General features: G+C 41.9%; 1 protein-coding gene across 13 annotated transcripts in view; it reads right to left on the bottom strand.

The window, feature by feature from the left end:
- XRRA1 (X-ray radiation resistance associated 1) overlaps nt 1-16,309 on the bottom strand; it is an 86,185-nt gene that overhangs the window by 61,241 nt on the left and 8,635 nt on the right. For 5 of the 13 annotated variants that reach the window (XM_074372622.1, XM_074372626.1, XM_074372625.1 and 2 more), the window contains 5 exons: nt 14,005-14,186; nt 10,545-10,616; nt 9,299-9,371; nt 6,114-6,211; nt 1,192-1,325 (listed from right to left, as the gene is read on the bottom strand). In XM_074372622.1, the coding sequence (XP_074228723.1) occupies nt 1,192-1,325; nt 6,114-6,211; nt 9,299-9,371; nt 10,545-10,616; nt 14,005-14,186 (559 nt within the window). Of the gene's footprint in view, nt 1-1,191; nt 1,326-6,113; nt 6,212-9,298; nt 9,372-10,544; nt 10,617-12,326; nt 13,880-14,004; nt 14,187-16,309 lie in introns of those variants that run through there. The other 8 variants (XM_074372636.1, XM_074372630.1, XM_074372627.1 and 5 more) reach the window with 7 other exon arrangements.

The following is a 16,309-nucleotide window of genomic DNA, read 5'->3' on the forward strand; positions in this document are numbered from 1 at the left end:
ATGTCATTCTAAATGAAGTAAGCCAGAAAGAGAAAGAAAAATACCATATGGGATTGCTCATATATGGAATCTAAAACAAACAAACAAAGCATAAATGCAAAACAGAAATACTCACAGACATAGAATACAAACTTGTGGTGGCCAAGGGGGCGGGAGGTGGGAAGAGACAGACTGGGATTTCAAAAGTGTAGAATAGATAAACAAGATTATACTGTATAGCACAGTATACAAGATCTTATGGTAGCTCACAGAGAAAAAAATGTGACAATGAATATATGTATGTTCATGTACAACTGAAAAATTGTGCTGTACACTGGAATTTGACACATTGTAAAATGATTATAAATCCATAAAAAATGTTAAAAAAAATAAAATCAAAAAAGAAAAAAGTGAAAAAAAAATTGAAAAAATACTGAATAAAAAAAAAATGGTTAAGATGGGAAGACATCTGATAAAGAAAGGAGAAGGGTCTGAGCTAGCCCTTGGAATACACACAGAATCTACATAAGAGAATGTAATGGCCATAAGCATGGTCTCTGGAGTCAGTTGGACTTGGTTCAAATCCTGGCTCTCCCACTTACAAGCGTTGTAACTCTGGATGAGTTATTTAACCTACCTGTGCCTCAATTTCCTCATCTATAAAATGAGGATAACAATAGGACACCTACTTCATAGGGCTGTTGTGAGGAATAAATAAATTAATGTATGTTAAATGCTGAGGACAGTGTCTGACACATAGTGAGCACTACATACATGTTATCGTTACTAAGAGAGGAAAGACCAGTACATTCTAGCCAGAAGGTATGGCCTCAGCAAACGTGCAAAATGGGACTACGTCAGGCTTATTTAGAGGGTTCAGGAAGGGGGAACAGTCTGGCAAGAGCAACAGCCATAGCCTACAATGACTGATCAGAGGAAGGGAAAGTGACTTGTCAGACACCAGTATCTCCCCTAATAAACAGCACAGGGGACTGTGAAACACCCAGCTGAGGCCTCCCCAACCTTTGTGGCCCGGTTCCCATGGAAGCTTTTTCTGGAAGCTTCAGTAGGTGGCATTCTCCCTGCTTTGAGCACTCACAGCCTGCCCTTACCGCCCTTTCCAGCTGCTCTAGATGATTTCCTTGGAGACTTGTACCCAGATAGAGGCTCACAAGGGAACACATGGGACAGACTCTGGGATGTAGAACTTACTGCTCTGTGACAGCCAAACTGGGCGGCAGGGAGGTGAGTCCATTGCCTGTGAGGAGCAGGACACGGAGGTGTGGCAGAATCCCCAGATCACAGATGGCCTCCGCAGTCAGGCTGTTGAAGGAAAGGTCCAGGAACTGTGGTGCAAGGATAAGAGACGGGGAAAAAGAAGCACTACTCGTAACAATGATGCTCATACATGAGGCGGGAGCTGGTCCCTTTTTTTTTTTTTTTTTAACCTTCCAGAGGGCCCATCACCCACAGGCTAAAACCCTCTTGACTCTGTGGGTTAACATTCAAGGTCTACTGGAGTCAGTTCCCAACCTATTTGTCAGCCTTAGCTCCCACACTGCAAGCCTTTGTTTATCCTGTGGTGTTGGCCAAAGTGACTCCTCCCCATTCCTTTCCTCCCCCGACCTAGAAATCTTTACTTGAGCTTTTCACTCAACCAGGAAAGCCCTTTCTCCATGTATCTGAATCTAAGCCTGAAAAGGCTGGCTCAAAAGCTGTCTCCTTATAAAACTTTTCTTAATTCTCCAACCACTTGGACTCACCCCTCCTCTGACTTTATCTAGACTGCTCTGAGAGTGTTTTTCATGGTTGACCAGGTATCTGTGATAACTGAGTCTAATACTGGTACACGGATGTGCCCAGCAGTCTGGCACACAGTGGTACACTAGACTATAAACTCTCTGAGTTGAAAGGCCTTGGCACTGTATTGCTGTATCCTTATAACCTAGCATAGGACCTGGCACATAGTAAATGCACATTAAAAAATCAGCTGAAATGAGCTGGCTTAATAGAGGACAATGATCCAAACTGTCACCTCATCATAAAGCACCTTCTAACTGGCCACCTAGATTCACGAGATAGTTGACTGGGGCCAGGGGGTCAGTCAGGAAACAGTTTCTCTCCGCAAAGACAAAGGTAATTGTGATGAATGATATCATCCCAGTCTTTGTTCTCTCTCTTCTACAAGAGCCTCTCTGGACACTCATTTTAGTTCTTATGTACAAGTCCGCTCCTTTCCCTCCCGCTCCAGCCCCACACACCCATTGATGCCTATTGAATGGGGCCAGTTTCAGCATCTTATCCAGTTGGTGCATGGGTAAGGTTTTCAGTCAGCCACTCCAATGTCACATGGTCATTCACGCATATACACAACTGACTGCAAGTCACTGCCAAAGGAGGTCTGACTCCACTGTAGTACTTATTTGATGGGCTCTGTAGACCTGGGTTTAAGTCCTGGTTAGTTGTGTGACCTTGGGCAAATTACTTAACCTGAGCTTCCTTACCTACAAAGTGGAAATAATAATGGATTTTTATGAGGAATTATGTAGATAAAGTCTTTAGCATGGGGCCTGGTATACAGTAAATGCTTACTGTTGGCTGTCATGGTCATTACCATCCCTTCTTCAAGGCATCTATACTGAAGGCTTACTTTGAACCAGTCCATGCCCTGGGTGAGCTCACAGCCTAGTTGGGCAGCTAGATACATTTATAAGTCTGTTAAGAAGAAATGATGTTGGGATAGATGTTTGAGCTCTACCAGAGGTCCAGACAGGCTTCATAAAGCAGATGACGCTGAAGCTGTCCTCAGAGACTAGTCAGTATTCACAAAATTGTTAAGGGCAAAAGACATACAGCCCAGTAAGTGGCATGCATAGAAGCCAGGAGGCAGGAGTCAGCTTTGCTTATCTGAGAACTGCAAATGGTGTAGGTATGACTAGAGTCCATGGTCTAGAGAGGGCTTGATAAGACTGTACAGGCCACAGAAGATGCCCGGCACCAAAGGAGTTCGTGCCGCCATCAGCAAATTCTCAAACCTCTTAAAGTTCTGAGTATTCACACAAAGGGGAGAGCCCACTTGGCAGGGGCAAAGAGAGAACGCTTCAAGAAGGAAGACCCGGAAAGCTAGCTTGGATAAACACAGACAAAGATGGGGATAATTCATACCCATATGTAGGTAGTCAACAAAACCTATTAATTCTACCTCCTTAGTATCTCTCATACTTGTTCCTTACAATCCACTCTTCATATAGTAGCCATACTGGTTTTTCTAAAATACAGTTCTGACCCTATTACTCCTCAGCTACAAATCCTTCAATGAATCCCTTTTATCCGTAAGATAAGGTTCAAAGTCCTTAGCAAGGCTTCCAATGCTCTCTATGTTCTCTCTTCTGTTACCCCTCTGGGCTCATTTATCCCCACACTCAACTGTGTGTCACTCATCCCAACCATACTGAGCTGTTTCATCAGTGTTCTCACTCAGAAACTGGCAATCAAAGATCTGTAAGCCAAATCCAGCCAGCTGTCTGTTTTGTACGGCCTATGAGCTAAGAATGGTTTTTACATTTTTCAATGGCTGGGGGAAAAAAAACCAGGAAGAATAATATAGTATGAAAATTATGTAAAATTCAATTTCAGCATCATAAAGCTCTCTGGGAACACAGCCTTGCCCATTTGTTTACATACTGTCTACAGCTGCTTTCCTTCTGCAACAGCAGAGTTGACTAGTTACGACAGTTATGACTAGTTATGACCACATGGACTGCAAAGCCTAAAATATTTACTGTCTGGCCTCTTACCAGAAAAAGTTTGCCGACCCTTGCTCTAGCTGCATTAGGCTATTTAATGTTGGGTCCAAATTTGCTTTCTGTGGAATCAAGGGCAGCTCAAAGAAATGAACAATCTTAGAACCACAGGTCACAGAATTTCATAGCTGGCCCAGGACTTACAGAGAGGAAACTTAAGTTCCAGAGAGAGTAAGTTACTTGGCCCAGAAGGTAAGGCAAAGTAGTGGCAGATCAAGACTAGAAGCAAGGTCTCCTGACTTTCAGGGAAGGGCAGGGCTCCAGCTGACTCTTTTTCAGACCTGTATGTAGAGAATCAAATCATGACAAAGCTGTTTTTCTAAACTGACTCCTGAAGAGTTCCACTTGAGGTGACAGCCCTTCTGGCAAAAAGGGACAGAAGATTCCTAACTTGGATGCTGCATCTGCTGAGTCACATCAAGTTTTATTACACATCAAAGTATTCATTGCTGTGAGCTGTAAACTCAGGACATTTGACAGGTTTATCCTTTTTCTTAAAGAGCCTCCACAAACCATAGAGATGAAAACAAATGATTGGCCAAAAGATTTCCTATTCTCATTTATAGTCTGCATCTTGACTTTGGCTTACTCTTTTATGTAAATAATTTCCCTTGGGTAAAGCTAGTCTGCTGAATAAATAAACTTCATCAGTTGCTATCAAACAATCAAGTAGGGCCTCCAAAAAGTCAATCATGATCCAAGCTAGTCAGCTGGGGGTCAGAGCCTGTAGGTATGTCCCCTCCCCACTGCCTACAGGCACGTGAAGTAGGGGTTTGAAATGGTAGAGGGGAAGGAAGATAAGTTGCCTGGCACAATGCACGACACACAGGAGCTCAATAACTATTTTTTAAAAAAGCAAAATAACAAATTAATGAAAGTTTGTAAGACAATGCTCCCAGGCCTGTAGGTGAGGGAAATGGCTCTCTGTATCTCTAGAGCATCTGGAACTTGTTCCCCACCGTCTATAATAAACTCTAGTATAAAATGCTTTTTAACTTAGCACAAAATTGCTTCAGTTGTAAATTTACTCTTGCTCTGTCTGTTTTATTGAGGAAGCAAAGCTCTTGAAAGTCCAGTAAGTATGAGACCCACCACTGTCTCAACTCACTGTTATCCTCAATATGACCAGAAACCACGGAGAGAAAATACCATTAAATTCAGTATAGCATGCTTTAAAAATGCAAAGACATATAATCCATTTTAGGAAGACTGCCATCCCAAGTGGTCAAAACTTCTTAAAACTTACTTGTATTTATACAAATAAAATTAACTCTTAAAAACTCACTCTTGTGGAAGGTCTCCCTCTCTCTCCCTCTCTCTGTCTCTGGCCAGACCAAGTTAAATGAGGTTTTTATGAAGAATGTCTGACCCCTGATGTTTGCAGATTAAATTATGTAAGTTACCAGCTCTTTGGGGTAAACCCCAAGGCTCATGACATGCAGAAACTTTGCTGAGGTGTGAGTCTGAAACTTTTCTATGAGGCCAACAATGTGGCAAAGAGCCCATTACTTAGTGAGCCTGGCCAGATGCCCAGCCCCACGCCTTGCTCAGCTGTGCTGTTCTCTACTCTCCATGTATGCAGTGACTCTCAGGTGGTGACAAAAGCTTTGTTTCTTTGTGAAAAATCACCTTAAAGTTTTCATGGATGTTGAAGAGGTGATTAATTTGAAGTATGAGAAAATGTATCAAAAATGCATGACTACAGGAAATTCAATGAAGGAGAAAGCCAAGAATGCAAACTTTTTTTTTTTTTTTTTTGTATTTTTGAATCTGGGGTTTGGAAAACAGCTATGGATGTACAAATGTCAAGAGTCTGCTCTAGAACTCATAGAAGCCCTACTTTATTTTACATTCATCTCTGGGCCTATGGCCTACAGCCTTATCCTAGCTCATTAGAACCAATCGGGCTCACTCAGACGAGGATGGGTCTCCGGAATCAGTCCATAACACCTCTAGTTGAGCTGGTCCAATCTGCTGTTCCTAGCATTTAACGTCCATGACTCCTTAACCCGCACTGGAGCCAGATCTCCCCTCAAACTCTCTCTCCTATAATACTCTGTTTAAACTCACTTTTCTGCACAGACTTCTTTGGAGATGACCTTTGGCATTTATTTTCCAGAACCATGCACCATGGCTAGAGATAAAATATATTCTCATCTATTTGCCACCACCACCAACCCCACTTCCCTCCCCAGAGGAACACCTGGAAGCAAGGGTCTGGCTACAAAGGCCAGAGAGCCCCTTCCCAACAGTTATAATCAGCAATCTCCTCTACACCCATTCCTTACAGGGAAACAGGTGGGCTCCAAAAACTCCCTACCTCCAACTTACTTCTAAGGACTTAAAGTCTCCATATTTCACGTAGACTGTTTTGATGCTGTTAAATGCGAGCTCCAGTTCCTTTAAAGCTGGAAACGTGTGAAATGCCTCTACAAGGGGAGGAGAAAGAGAGAATCTACAGATCGGGAAGGATTTAAGAGAAAGAATCTAACAGTTATTTACTGTGTTCCCACTGGGTTAGGCCAGGCACTGGGTAAAGTGTTTTACATACAAGGGCTCTAAATCTCTAACAACCCTGAAAAATAGGGATTACTACTTTCATTCTACTGCTGAAAAAACAAAGGCTCAGCTAGACTAAGTGATTTGCTAGAAACAGAATTGCTGATAAGTGGAGGGGCCAAGAACTGAATCTAAGTCTAACTCCAAAACCTATTTTAAAAATATTATTTCTGATTATAAAAGCAAAAATTTCCACCAATAAAAGTAAAAATAAAAAACATAGAAAAATAAAAATTCCCTTAATCTCAACACCCAGAGACAACTATTCAAAGTTTCACCTATAATACTCTAGACTTTTTCTCTTGTGTATACTGAACCACACACACACTTCTTACAGAATGGGAATCATACTATACACATTGTACTGTGACTTGTTTTTTTCCCTTAACAATATGAGTTAAAAGACTGTTCCAAATCAAAACATAGATCTGCATAATGTCTGAATTATGTTCTATAGTATAGACATATTCTATTTTACTTATCCATTCCCCTAGTGATAATTGTTAGACTATCTGGATAAAAGGTAAGAACACTTTTCTCCTTCTGCTTGAGAACTGGACCTTGGGTTAACTTTCTAGCCCTCTTCCCCTGGTAACCTGAAACAAATAACATGGTAACTGTGTCATTAGGCAATATTGCTGTGGTAAAAATGACCCCAGATGAGTAAATCACATCTGGACTAGGAGAAACTATAAATGAACTATAAATATCTGACGAGGGCATAACTGTGGGCTTCTCTGTGCATGCTGACTTCTATACCTGGACATGTTCTTTGCAGGAACTCTGGGAGCTACGTCTACAGTGTTATAACAGCTCTTTGCTCCTATGAGGAACAAGGTTTCTAAGCCAGACATAGAGTTTAACAAGGCTCCTGCATCTACACAAAGAGTCTCATTGTCTTGGACCCAAGCTGGGGGCCACAGAGTACGGCTCACGGATGGCTACAGGAACTGCTGTGAGGATCCCACTGAAGAGGAGCTGCTGATGCTGCGCTCCTGGCCTTCTAAGTGAACCTGGTGTGAAGTGTGGCCAACAGTGGTTCTGGGAGTTGGAATGTTCTGTAGAGTCTAAGAGAAAGACTGCTTGGTAGGTAGAGTCTCATAGAAAGACGCACTTCCAGGATATTTCCAATGAACAGCCTTGTACAAGTATGTTTCTGTAGAATAAATTCCTGGAAATGGAACTATGAGATTAAAGGCAATGCCTGTTTTAAGAGACCAAATTGCCTTCCTAAGATGCTGCACCAATTTTTTACACTTGAATACGAGAGCATCCATTTCTCTACTGATGCTGGCAGTCATCAGTCCTTCTCATTCTGTCAATATTTTATAGGTAGAAAATAGTACTTCGATACTGTTTTATTTACTAATGAGGTTGAGAGTCCTTTCATATACCTTCTGGCCTTTGTTTTTCAAGCCCATGCTCTTGACAGACCACGCTGTTTCCTCAAGAGCAGGGACTTGTCACATGCTTCCTTAAAAACAATCCTTAAACTCACTGCATTCAAAACTGAACTCATCCTATTTCTCCCCAATCCTGCCTTTCCTGTAGTGCTGTCTCACTGAATTCCTTTGGTTCCTCCTTTTCTCTCCATGTCCATTAGTTACCAAGTCTGGTTATTTCTACCTCCTCCTGAATCCTTCTCTTTCTCACTTTCCTCTGCCCCTATTGCTACAGCCCTGGTTGAGGCCTCACCTCCCCTCCCCTGGAAAAATGAAACCATCTCCGAGGTTTCCTGGCCTCCATTTTATAATCCACGCTTCTCACAGCCACCACCCAGCCTATTTCAAAGCCTTCTGAGGCTCTCCTTTGCCTGCAGGATTAAGTCCAAGTCATTCAGGGCCCTTGATAATGTAGTCCTTACCCACCTTTCTAGACTCCATTCTCCCCTGCCTATATCCCTTGCAAACATACAAAGCTCCTTCAGGACCCCTGATCAGGCACTGCCATTCCGCATCTGCTCTGCGGGCCTGAAATGCCTTCTTACCGTCTAATTCCTGAGTCACTCCTATTCATGTGTTAGGTCTCAGCTTACGTACTCTTCATCTCAGAAGTTTCTTCTGACACTCTCGGCCAAGCTGATTACCTGTCATTTTCTGATTCCCCCTATCATTGCACTTACCATATCCTGGTATAACTAAGCTCACCATAACAGGAACTGGACACTGGTTTCTAAAATCCAAGCAGGCATTTAGTTCTGACACCCAGCAGGGGTCGCTGTGGATTTGCTGAATAAACAAGAAGGCTTCACACTCCTCTAGGAGCTTTTAGAGGCTTGAAAATGTTTCATAAACAGTCCCCCATTATCTGCAAGAGATTGGTTCCAGGATCCTCCATTCTCATTCCCCACCCCCAACTCACCTCCCAACCCCCACCAAAATCCACAGATGCTCAAGTTCCTCACATAAAATGGTACAGTATTTGCATCTAACCTGTGCACAGCCTCCTGTACACTTTAAATCACCTGTAAATGACTAATAATACTTAATGTAATGTAAATGCTCTGTAAATAGTTGCAAATACAATGTAAACGCTATGGAAATTATTGCCAGTGCATGGCAAATTCAAGTTTTCTTTCTGGAACTTTCCGGAATTTCTTTTTCAAATATTTCCCATTCATATTTGGTTGAACCCACAGATGTGGAACCCATGGATGTGAAGGGCCAACTGTACTTATCCCGTCTGAGTCTACAAGGCATCCTGCCTTGGGAAGAAAGAAAGGAAGGGAATTATCTCCTTACAGACAGAGAAGCAGCAGCTCACAGAGAAATGTTTGAAGTAGGTAGTGCCAGCTCTGGGCTGGAATCCAGGTCTGTGTGTTCTCCCACACCCAGCCTATTGCACCCCAGAAAAGAGATGCATGGCCAGTCACTGATGAACTGACAGGCAAGTTCTAACATGAGAGACTGGCTGTGTCAGCCAAGAGGCAGAAGGTAGTTTTCAGGAAGAAAACTTACCTAGAGGCAGCAGGTTTTCTGAAGCATTGATGTAAATCACAGAATTAAAATATTTGAAGTCCTTTTCCTTAGCCTGCGGGAAGGCATTTCAAAGAACACAAGATTAGCTCCCTGCCTGGAGGCCTTGCTGGAGCTCCAAAGCTGCCCTAAGAAGGAGCAAAGACCTCAAGGAATAAGACACATCCTGAGCACAAGAGCAGCCACTTGTTGAGAGCGGGAAGGGCTTTTCTGCTTCTTTTTTTTTTCTATTATGAAATAATTCAAATGTCCAGAAAAGTATAGCGAATGATACTCTGAAGACCCATGAAACCACTATCCAGCTTTAATAAATCTGAATATTTTGTAGTCTTTGCTTCAAATTTCTTTAAAGAAATAAAACATTACAGAGAGCTGATCGCCCCCCACCAACATATCCCTCCCCAGTCACATTCTTCTCCTTCTCTCCCACAGATAACAGCTATTCTGAGTTGGTGATTATCATTCTCATACCTGTTTATACTTGCAATACATATATGTGTATCCATAAACCACATATAGTATTATTAACATGTTTTAAAACTTTATATTAAATGCAATCATATTGTAGATATCATTCTGCAACCTGCCTTCTTCACTCAGCACTATGTTTTTGAGATTTACTTTTGTTGATACACATAGCTCTAGTTCACTCATTTTAACTGCTGTGTGGCATTATACAAGCACTCTGTCCTCATATGCCATGGAAGGCCTACAAACCAAAAATGTATGCCATTATATGCAGTATATACACTGGCTAATGGTAGGCCACAAAGGTGGCTCCAAGCTACCTTTTAGCCAATGCAACAAAAGAAACATTACTCATTACATAAGTCACAGTCTGTGAGTTAAGAACAAACCAGCATCTTGGGAGAAGCATCATTACTACTTCTGGCACTGAAACCTGAGAGAAATATCTCCTTTAGGCTCTTCTGATTGGAACTCTGTCACACAATGAATCATGCCCAACAAAACTCTAAGCAAATTGAAGCCACTTCCATAAGGCTACTTATTTCCTTCAACTCACCTCACATGGGACAATGGTAATACCAAATTTACAGCAAAATATTGTGTCTGAATGTTGTTTCCACCCAGCAAGTCCTTGTCTGACTTTCCCACTCCCTGTGACCAGATTCCTAGCCCCCAGGGACTCGGGAGGTAAATTGGTTAAACAGCCAGGAGCCACCATCAGTCTGGCTCACCCAGTAACACCTCTGCTGGCTGGCCTTACCTTGGACAATTTCAGGCCGCTCACGTTAATGCTGCATAGGTCTGATGGTTTCTCCACACAGTGGTGCTTCAGCTGGAACACAGTGCAGAGAGTTAGCCCAAAACAAAGCTTATGTAATTGGCCAAGACAAAAAATAACTCCCTGTTGAGGGTGCCTGATACAGTGGAAACAGCACGGGCTTTAGAGCTGCTCAGAATCAAGCCACCACCTCAGCTCTCCCACCTGTTTCCCATTTGTAAGATGGGGATAGAAACACTGACTTCATGGGGTTCTTTAGGAGGATTCCTTCCTCTCTGTTCCTTCTCTTGTCTTTTCTGGGCCCCACTTCCTCTACCTGGCTCTTAAAAAAAAAAATCTATTTCTGGGGCTTTACCAAACTCATACATTTGTCATAATTTATTGGCTTGTTCACTCATTCATTTATTCATCAAATATTTACTAAGTACTACTTTAGGTCATGTACTGTACTAAATAATGTATCAACAAACTTTCTTCTTATCCTAACTAAACAATCTGACATTAGTATGATTATGAAAGGGTGGGGTGAGGCCAATACACCAGACATTGTTAAATGCCTTTCCAAGAGCCACTTCTCTACTTCCTTGTTAAAGAACCCCAATATCATTCACATTTCTCCAAGTGAATGTGTCCTTAAATTGCAGATCCACAGGATAAGCTAATTTCCAAAATATACAAACAGTTCATAAACCTTAATATCAAAAAAAAAACAACCTAGTAAAAAAAAAATGGGCAAAAGACCTAAACAGACATCTCTCCAAAGAAGACAGACAGATGGCCAACAAGCACCTGAAAAGATGCTCAACATCACTAATTGTTAGAGAAATGCATATCAAAACTACAATGAGCTATCACCTCACATCAGTCCAAACAGCCATCATCAAGTCTACAAATGATAAATGCTGGAGAGGGTGTGGAGAAAAGGGAACCCTTCTTCACTTTAGGTGGCAATGTAAATTGCTGCAGCCACTATGGAGGACAGTATTGAGGTTCCTTAAGGAACTAAAAACAGATATACTATATGATCCAGCAATCCCACTCCTGGGCACATACCCAGAGAAAAATATAATTCAAAAAGACATATGCACCCCAATGTTCACAGAAGCACTATTTACAATAGTCAAGACATCGAAACAATCCAAATGTCCATTGACAGATCACTGGATAAAGAAGAGGTGGTATATATATACAATTGAATACTACTCAGCCATAAAAAAGAGTAAAATAATGCCATTTTCAGCAGTATGGATGGATCTAGAGATTGTCATTCTAAGTGTATTAAGCCAGAAAGGAAAGAAAAATACCATATGATATCACTTATATGTGGAATCTAAAAAAAAGACACAAATGAACTTATTTACAAACAGAAACAGATTCACAGACCTAGAGAACAAATTTACCATTACCAGGGGATAAAGGGGTGGGAAGGGCTAAATTCAGAGTTTGAAAGTTGCAGATACTAACTACTATATATAAAATAGATAAACAACAAGTTTATACTGTACAGCACAGGGAACTAAATTCAATATTATGTAGTAACTAAAATGAAAAAGAATATAAAAATGAGCATATGTATGCATATGTATGACTGAAATATTATGCTGTACACCAGAAATTGACACAACACTGTAAATTGACTATACTTTAATAAAAAAGAATGAAAAAAAGCAACTTACCAAAAAAAAAAAAAAAAAAAAGAAAGAGAAAGACAGAAAAACAAGAGAGAGAGAAAAAAAAAAAAGACAGCAACAATCTCTTTTCTACCTCTGGATGTTATCCTTTAAATGTGATGACCAGAGCTGCAGCAGCCATCTTGGGATCATGAACGCAATCAGCCCAAGAAGACAAGTTAACATGCTGAGTATATAAGAGCAGAAAGATGGAGGAACATGAGCCTTGGAAGACGTCATTAAACCAGTGAATTAGCCTACCCTGAAATAATAATGCCTCTGGCTTTGTTTTATGTGAAACAAAAGCACCTCTGTTATTCAATTAATCCAATAAAAGATGATAGTGGCTCAGATTAGGTTGGTGGCAGTGCAGATGAAGAGAGTAATACAGATTTGACAACTATTTAATAAAAGTACCAAAGCTTGGTAACGGCAAGGGTTGGGGTGGTGATGGGGAGGTAAGTGTCGAGGATAACCCCAGGTTACTTGCTTGGTGACTGGGTAGATGGTAGTAACATCACAGTGTAGTTAACACTAGAAAAGAAGTATTTTGGGGACTTGGTAAAAGGGGATTGGTGCAGTAGTTCAATATGAGGTGCCAGTGAAACATTCAAGTAGAACTATCCATCAGGTAGGTAGGTATCCCATTACTCTGAAAAACATCCTTGTTTCTTCTGCTATCCAAAGTGGCAACATGGGTAACAAGCCATCTCGATTAACGTGGGACATATATATTGTTGGAAACAAAGGGGAAAAGAAGATCACTATGGGAAGTGTTTTTCCTCAGTCCTGTTGTTTGTCTTCCTCACCCCCAGGAAGTGGACATCATAATCAAAGAAATTCCCAGGACTCTGCAAAAAGTTTACACTACCTGCCTTGAGGTGAGATGCAATCAGCTGCCCCCTTAAAGCCCTCTTTCAACATCTGATCCATGCAGAAATCTATCTTTGGGAACCATAAACAAAGCCTGGGCACAAAGCAGGCTGCCAGAGAGTTCTTCTTAGGGAGCTATGAGCACTGGACTGTATGTTAATATTGGCTTACAAAATGTCTCTCTCTTTGCAAAGCCACCAAGGCATTGCACAGAGCAGGTGTAAAATTACATGGCTGGTCTCCAGCACAGCCACTCAAGTCCTCTTTGTAAAGCCTTCTCTAGTCACTGGGTAATATCTGGTTGGCATTCCTGGCCTTTAGCCAGACACTAAACCCAAAGGACAAAGGCTGTGATGTGTGGGACCTCCTCAATCCCTCTGCTCCTAGAGCAATCTCCCCAAAGCAGAGCAGGAATCTTTACATCCTACTAGGTGCTGGAATAGGATTTTCAATTTACTAACTCTCCCTGACCTACTTCTTTGCCTCTCTAACTCTATTGTAAGTTTTTATCTGATAAAACATAAAGGCACAGGCTTTGGAGTCAGTAGACCAGAGTTCTAATCCTCAGTAGTTTTAATCCTGGGTAGACCACAGTCCTAATTAATAGCTGAGGGAACCTGGCAAAGGCAAATTAGTTCTCGGCGCCTCAGTTTTCTCATCTGCACACTGGCAACAACATAATAGGGATGATAATACCGATCTCACAAGGTGGATATAAAAAAACTTTACAAATTAAGAGAGCTTTGGGTCCCTTCATCATCTGGCTGTACTCAATTTGCCAAGATCACTCTAATAGTTTGGGATGGACTGGGGGTAACTGTACGGGGCAAGTCCTTGCCCCCCACCAAGACAGTCATTAGCTGGTGCTGCCAGCCATTCCAGGATCCATTTCCTCTCACAAGAAAAGCCCGGTCCAGCACATGTCTAGCAGTGTCCACTTGGCTTTCCTGTCGAGACACTTTCTTCCCTCCGACCTCAAAAGAAATCTTCTGGCTTTCCTGACCTTCAGCGGGTGCCTCAACCACACCCTTGGGCTTCTTCTTGTGGCTACGTTTCCGAGCCACTAACCAGTGTCCTCGGCCTGTTGAGAAGATCAGAACAGTGAAAAGGAGCAAATTCCTCCAAAGCCACAACTAGTGCACTTACAGAATGTTTATCTATAATACTAAAACCTAAATCAGCTCCTCATTACCTAATATGCTCCAGATACTGTGCTGCAGCTGGGGAGGGAGGTGTCTATATACCTGTCTCATTTAATTGACTCCAAACCCATTGAAGACATGCTACTGCCCCCATTTTACAGATGAAAAGGCTAAGGCTCAAAGTGTGGAATAACTTGCCCAATTCCTTCCTCCACATTTTTGCCTCCAAACTCTAATTGTTTCTTCAGGATTCCAGATCAAGTATTTCCTGTTTTGCGAAGCCTTGCCTGATTCTCCTCAGCAGAGCTGATCATTCTTTCCTATGCCAGCTAGTTACCTCCCCATTTGTCATCTCTTGGGTGAAGCCCATTGTGTGACACCAACTCAGTGGACTCCATCTTCCCAGACCTTACCCTGAATTTTATCATTATAGGTAAAAGGTTGCGTTAGGGGCTCAGGACAAGAAAATAGTAAGACAGTTAGCATCCCCCAAAAAAATAAAAACAAAACAAAACACATTCACTGTAGCAGGAACCGTAAAATGCATGCAAGCAAAAAGAATGAGTTTCCTAGTAAGCCCACCTAACAAAAACCATGACAACATTCTAGAATCTCTTCTCTCCTTCATCGGTAGTTTATTTACTGCAAGGCATTCACTGCAATCTGTAATTATCGTATTTGTTCACTTGTTTATTGTCTGTCTTGCCCTCTAGAGTGGGAGCTCCACAAGAGCACACTTTGTCTAATTTGTTAATCTCAGTGCTCCCAACGCCTGCACAGAGCTTACCACACCGCGAGTGTCGCTGAACAAACCCTGAGACACAGCCCCACCCACAATCATCCATTTAGACCTTTTCTGAGTGTCTACTTTGAGCTGGGGCTATGGAGAAGACTATGACAGAGGATTTGAAGGCGCTTAATAATGTAAAGGGAGCTACCAGCCTAGGGCATGAGCTAGACAGTGCATGTTGAAAGTTGACTAGGTGGAAACAGAAAAACCAAGGAGCTTGGGCAGAGGGAAGAGCACAAGAAGTACTCAGAGGTATGAAAGATCAGGACTGCACAGAAGAATGGCACAGAGCTGTGGGAACCAGCTTGGGGCCTCCTGCCCACACAGCCCACTACCCCTTCCTCAGGGGCTCTGACCACTGCCACTAATCCTGTCTCTTGAATGCAGCTCCTGCCCTTCGTCTGATGGGAGCCAGTTCCTATTCCCACCCTGGGCCTGACAGCTCAGGCACTGTTTCCCAGGGCTGTCCCAATCTGGGGCACGGACCTTTGTCTTATCCTAATAGTCCCAACTCCTGGAGACTCCAGGCTGAGGTGGTGCCCAAACTGCCAACACAGCCAGGAAGAAGGCCCAGAGGGTGTCAAGAGATGAACACGAAGGAAACAAGATGGGGCTGAGGGAGGTCAGCAAAGTCAGATCAGAAATGTCTTGAGAAACAGAATAAGGAGTTTGGGTTTTAATGGAGTAGTCTTCCAGTAGGAAAAGTATCCATGGGAAGGTTTTTATTTTCCTCGTAAATTTTCATTTTGAGCTATTTTAGAATTCCATTAAAGTTGTAAAAATAATACAGAGTTCCCGTACAGCTTTCACCCAGTTTTCCTAATGTTAACATCTTATATAATTATAATTTAAACCTTTTTGCACAGCAAAGGAAACCATCGACAAAACAAAAAGACAACCTACTGAATAGGAAAGGGTATCTGCAAATGATATGATCAATAAGGGGTTAATATTCAATATATATAAACAGCTCATACAACTCAACATCAAAAACAAAACAAAACAAAAAAACACTGAACAACCCAATCAAAAAGTGGGCAGAAGACCTGAGTAGACATTTTTCCAAAGAGGAAATACAGATGGCCAACATGAAAAGATTCTCAACATCGCTATCATCAGAGAAATGAAGTCAAAACCACGATATCACCTCACACCTGTCAGAATGGCTAGCATCAAAAAGAACACATATAACAAACGTTGCTGAGGATGTAGAAAAAAGGGAACCTTGTATACTGTTGGTATTAAAATAAGTTGGTGTAGCCACTGTGGAAA

Source organism: Camelus bactrianus, chromosome 10 (assembly GCF_048773025.1).
Source record: "Camelus bactrianus isolate YW-2024 breed Bactrian camel chromosome 10, ASM4877302v1, whole genome shotgun sequence".
Lineage (NCBI taxonomy): Eukaryota > Metazoa > Chordata > Mammalia > Artiodactyla > Camelidae > Camelus > Camelus bactrianus.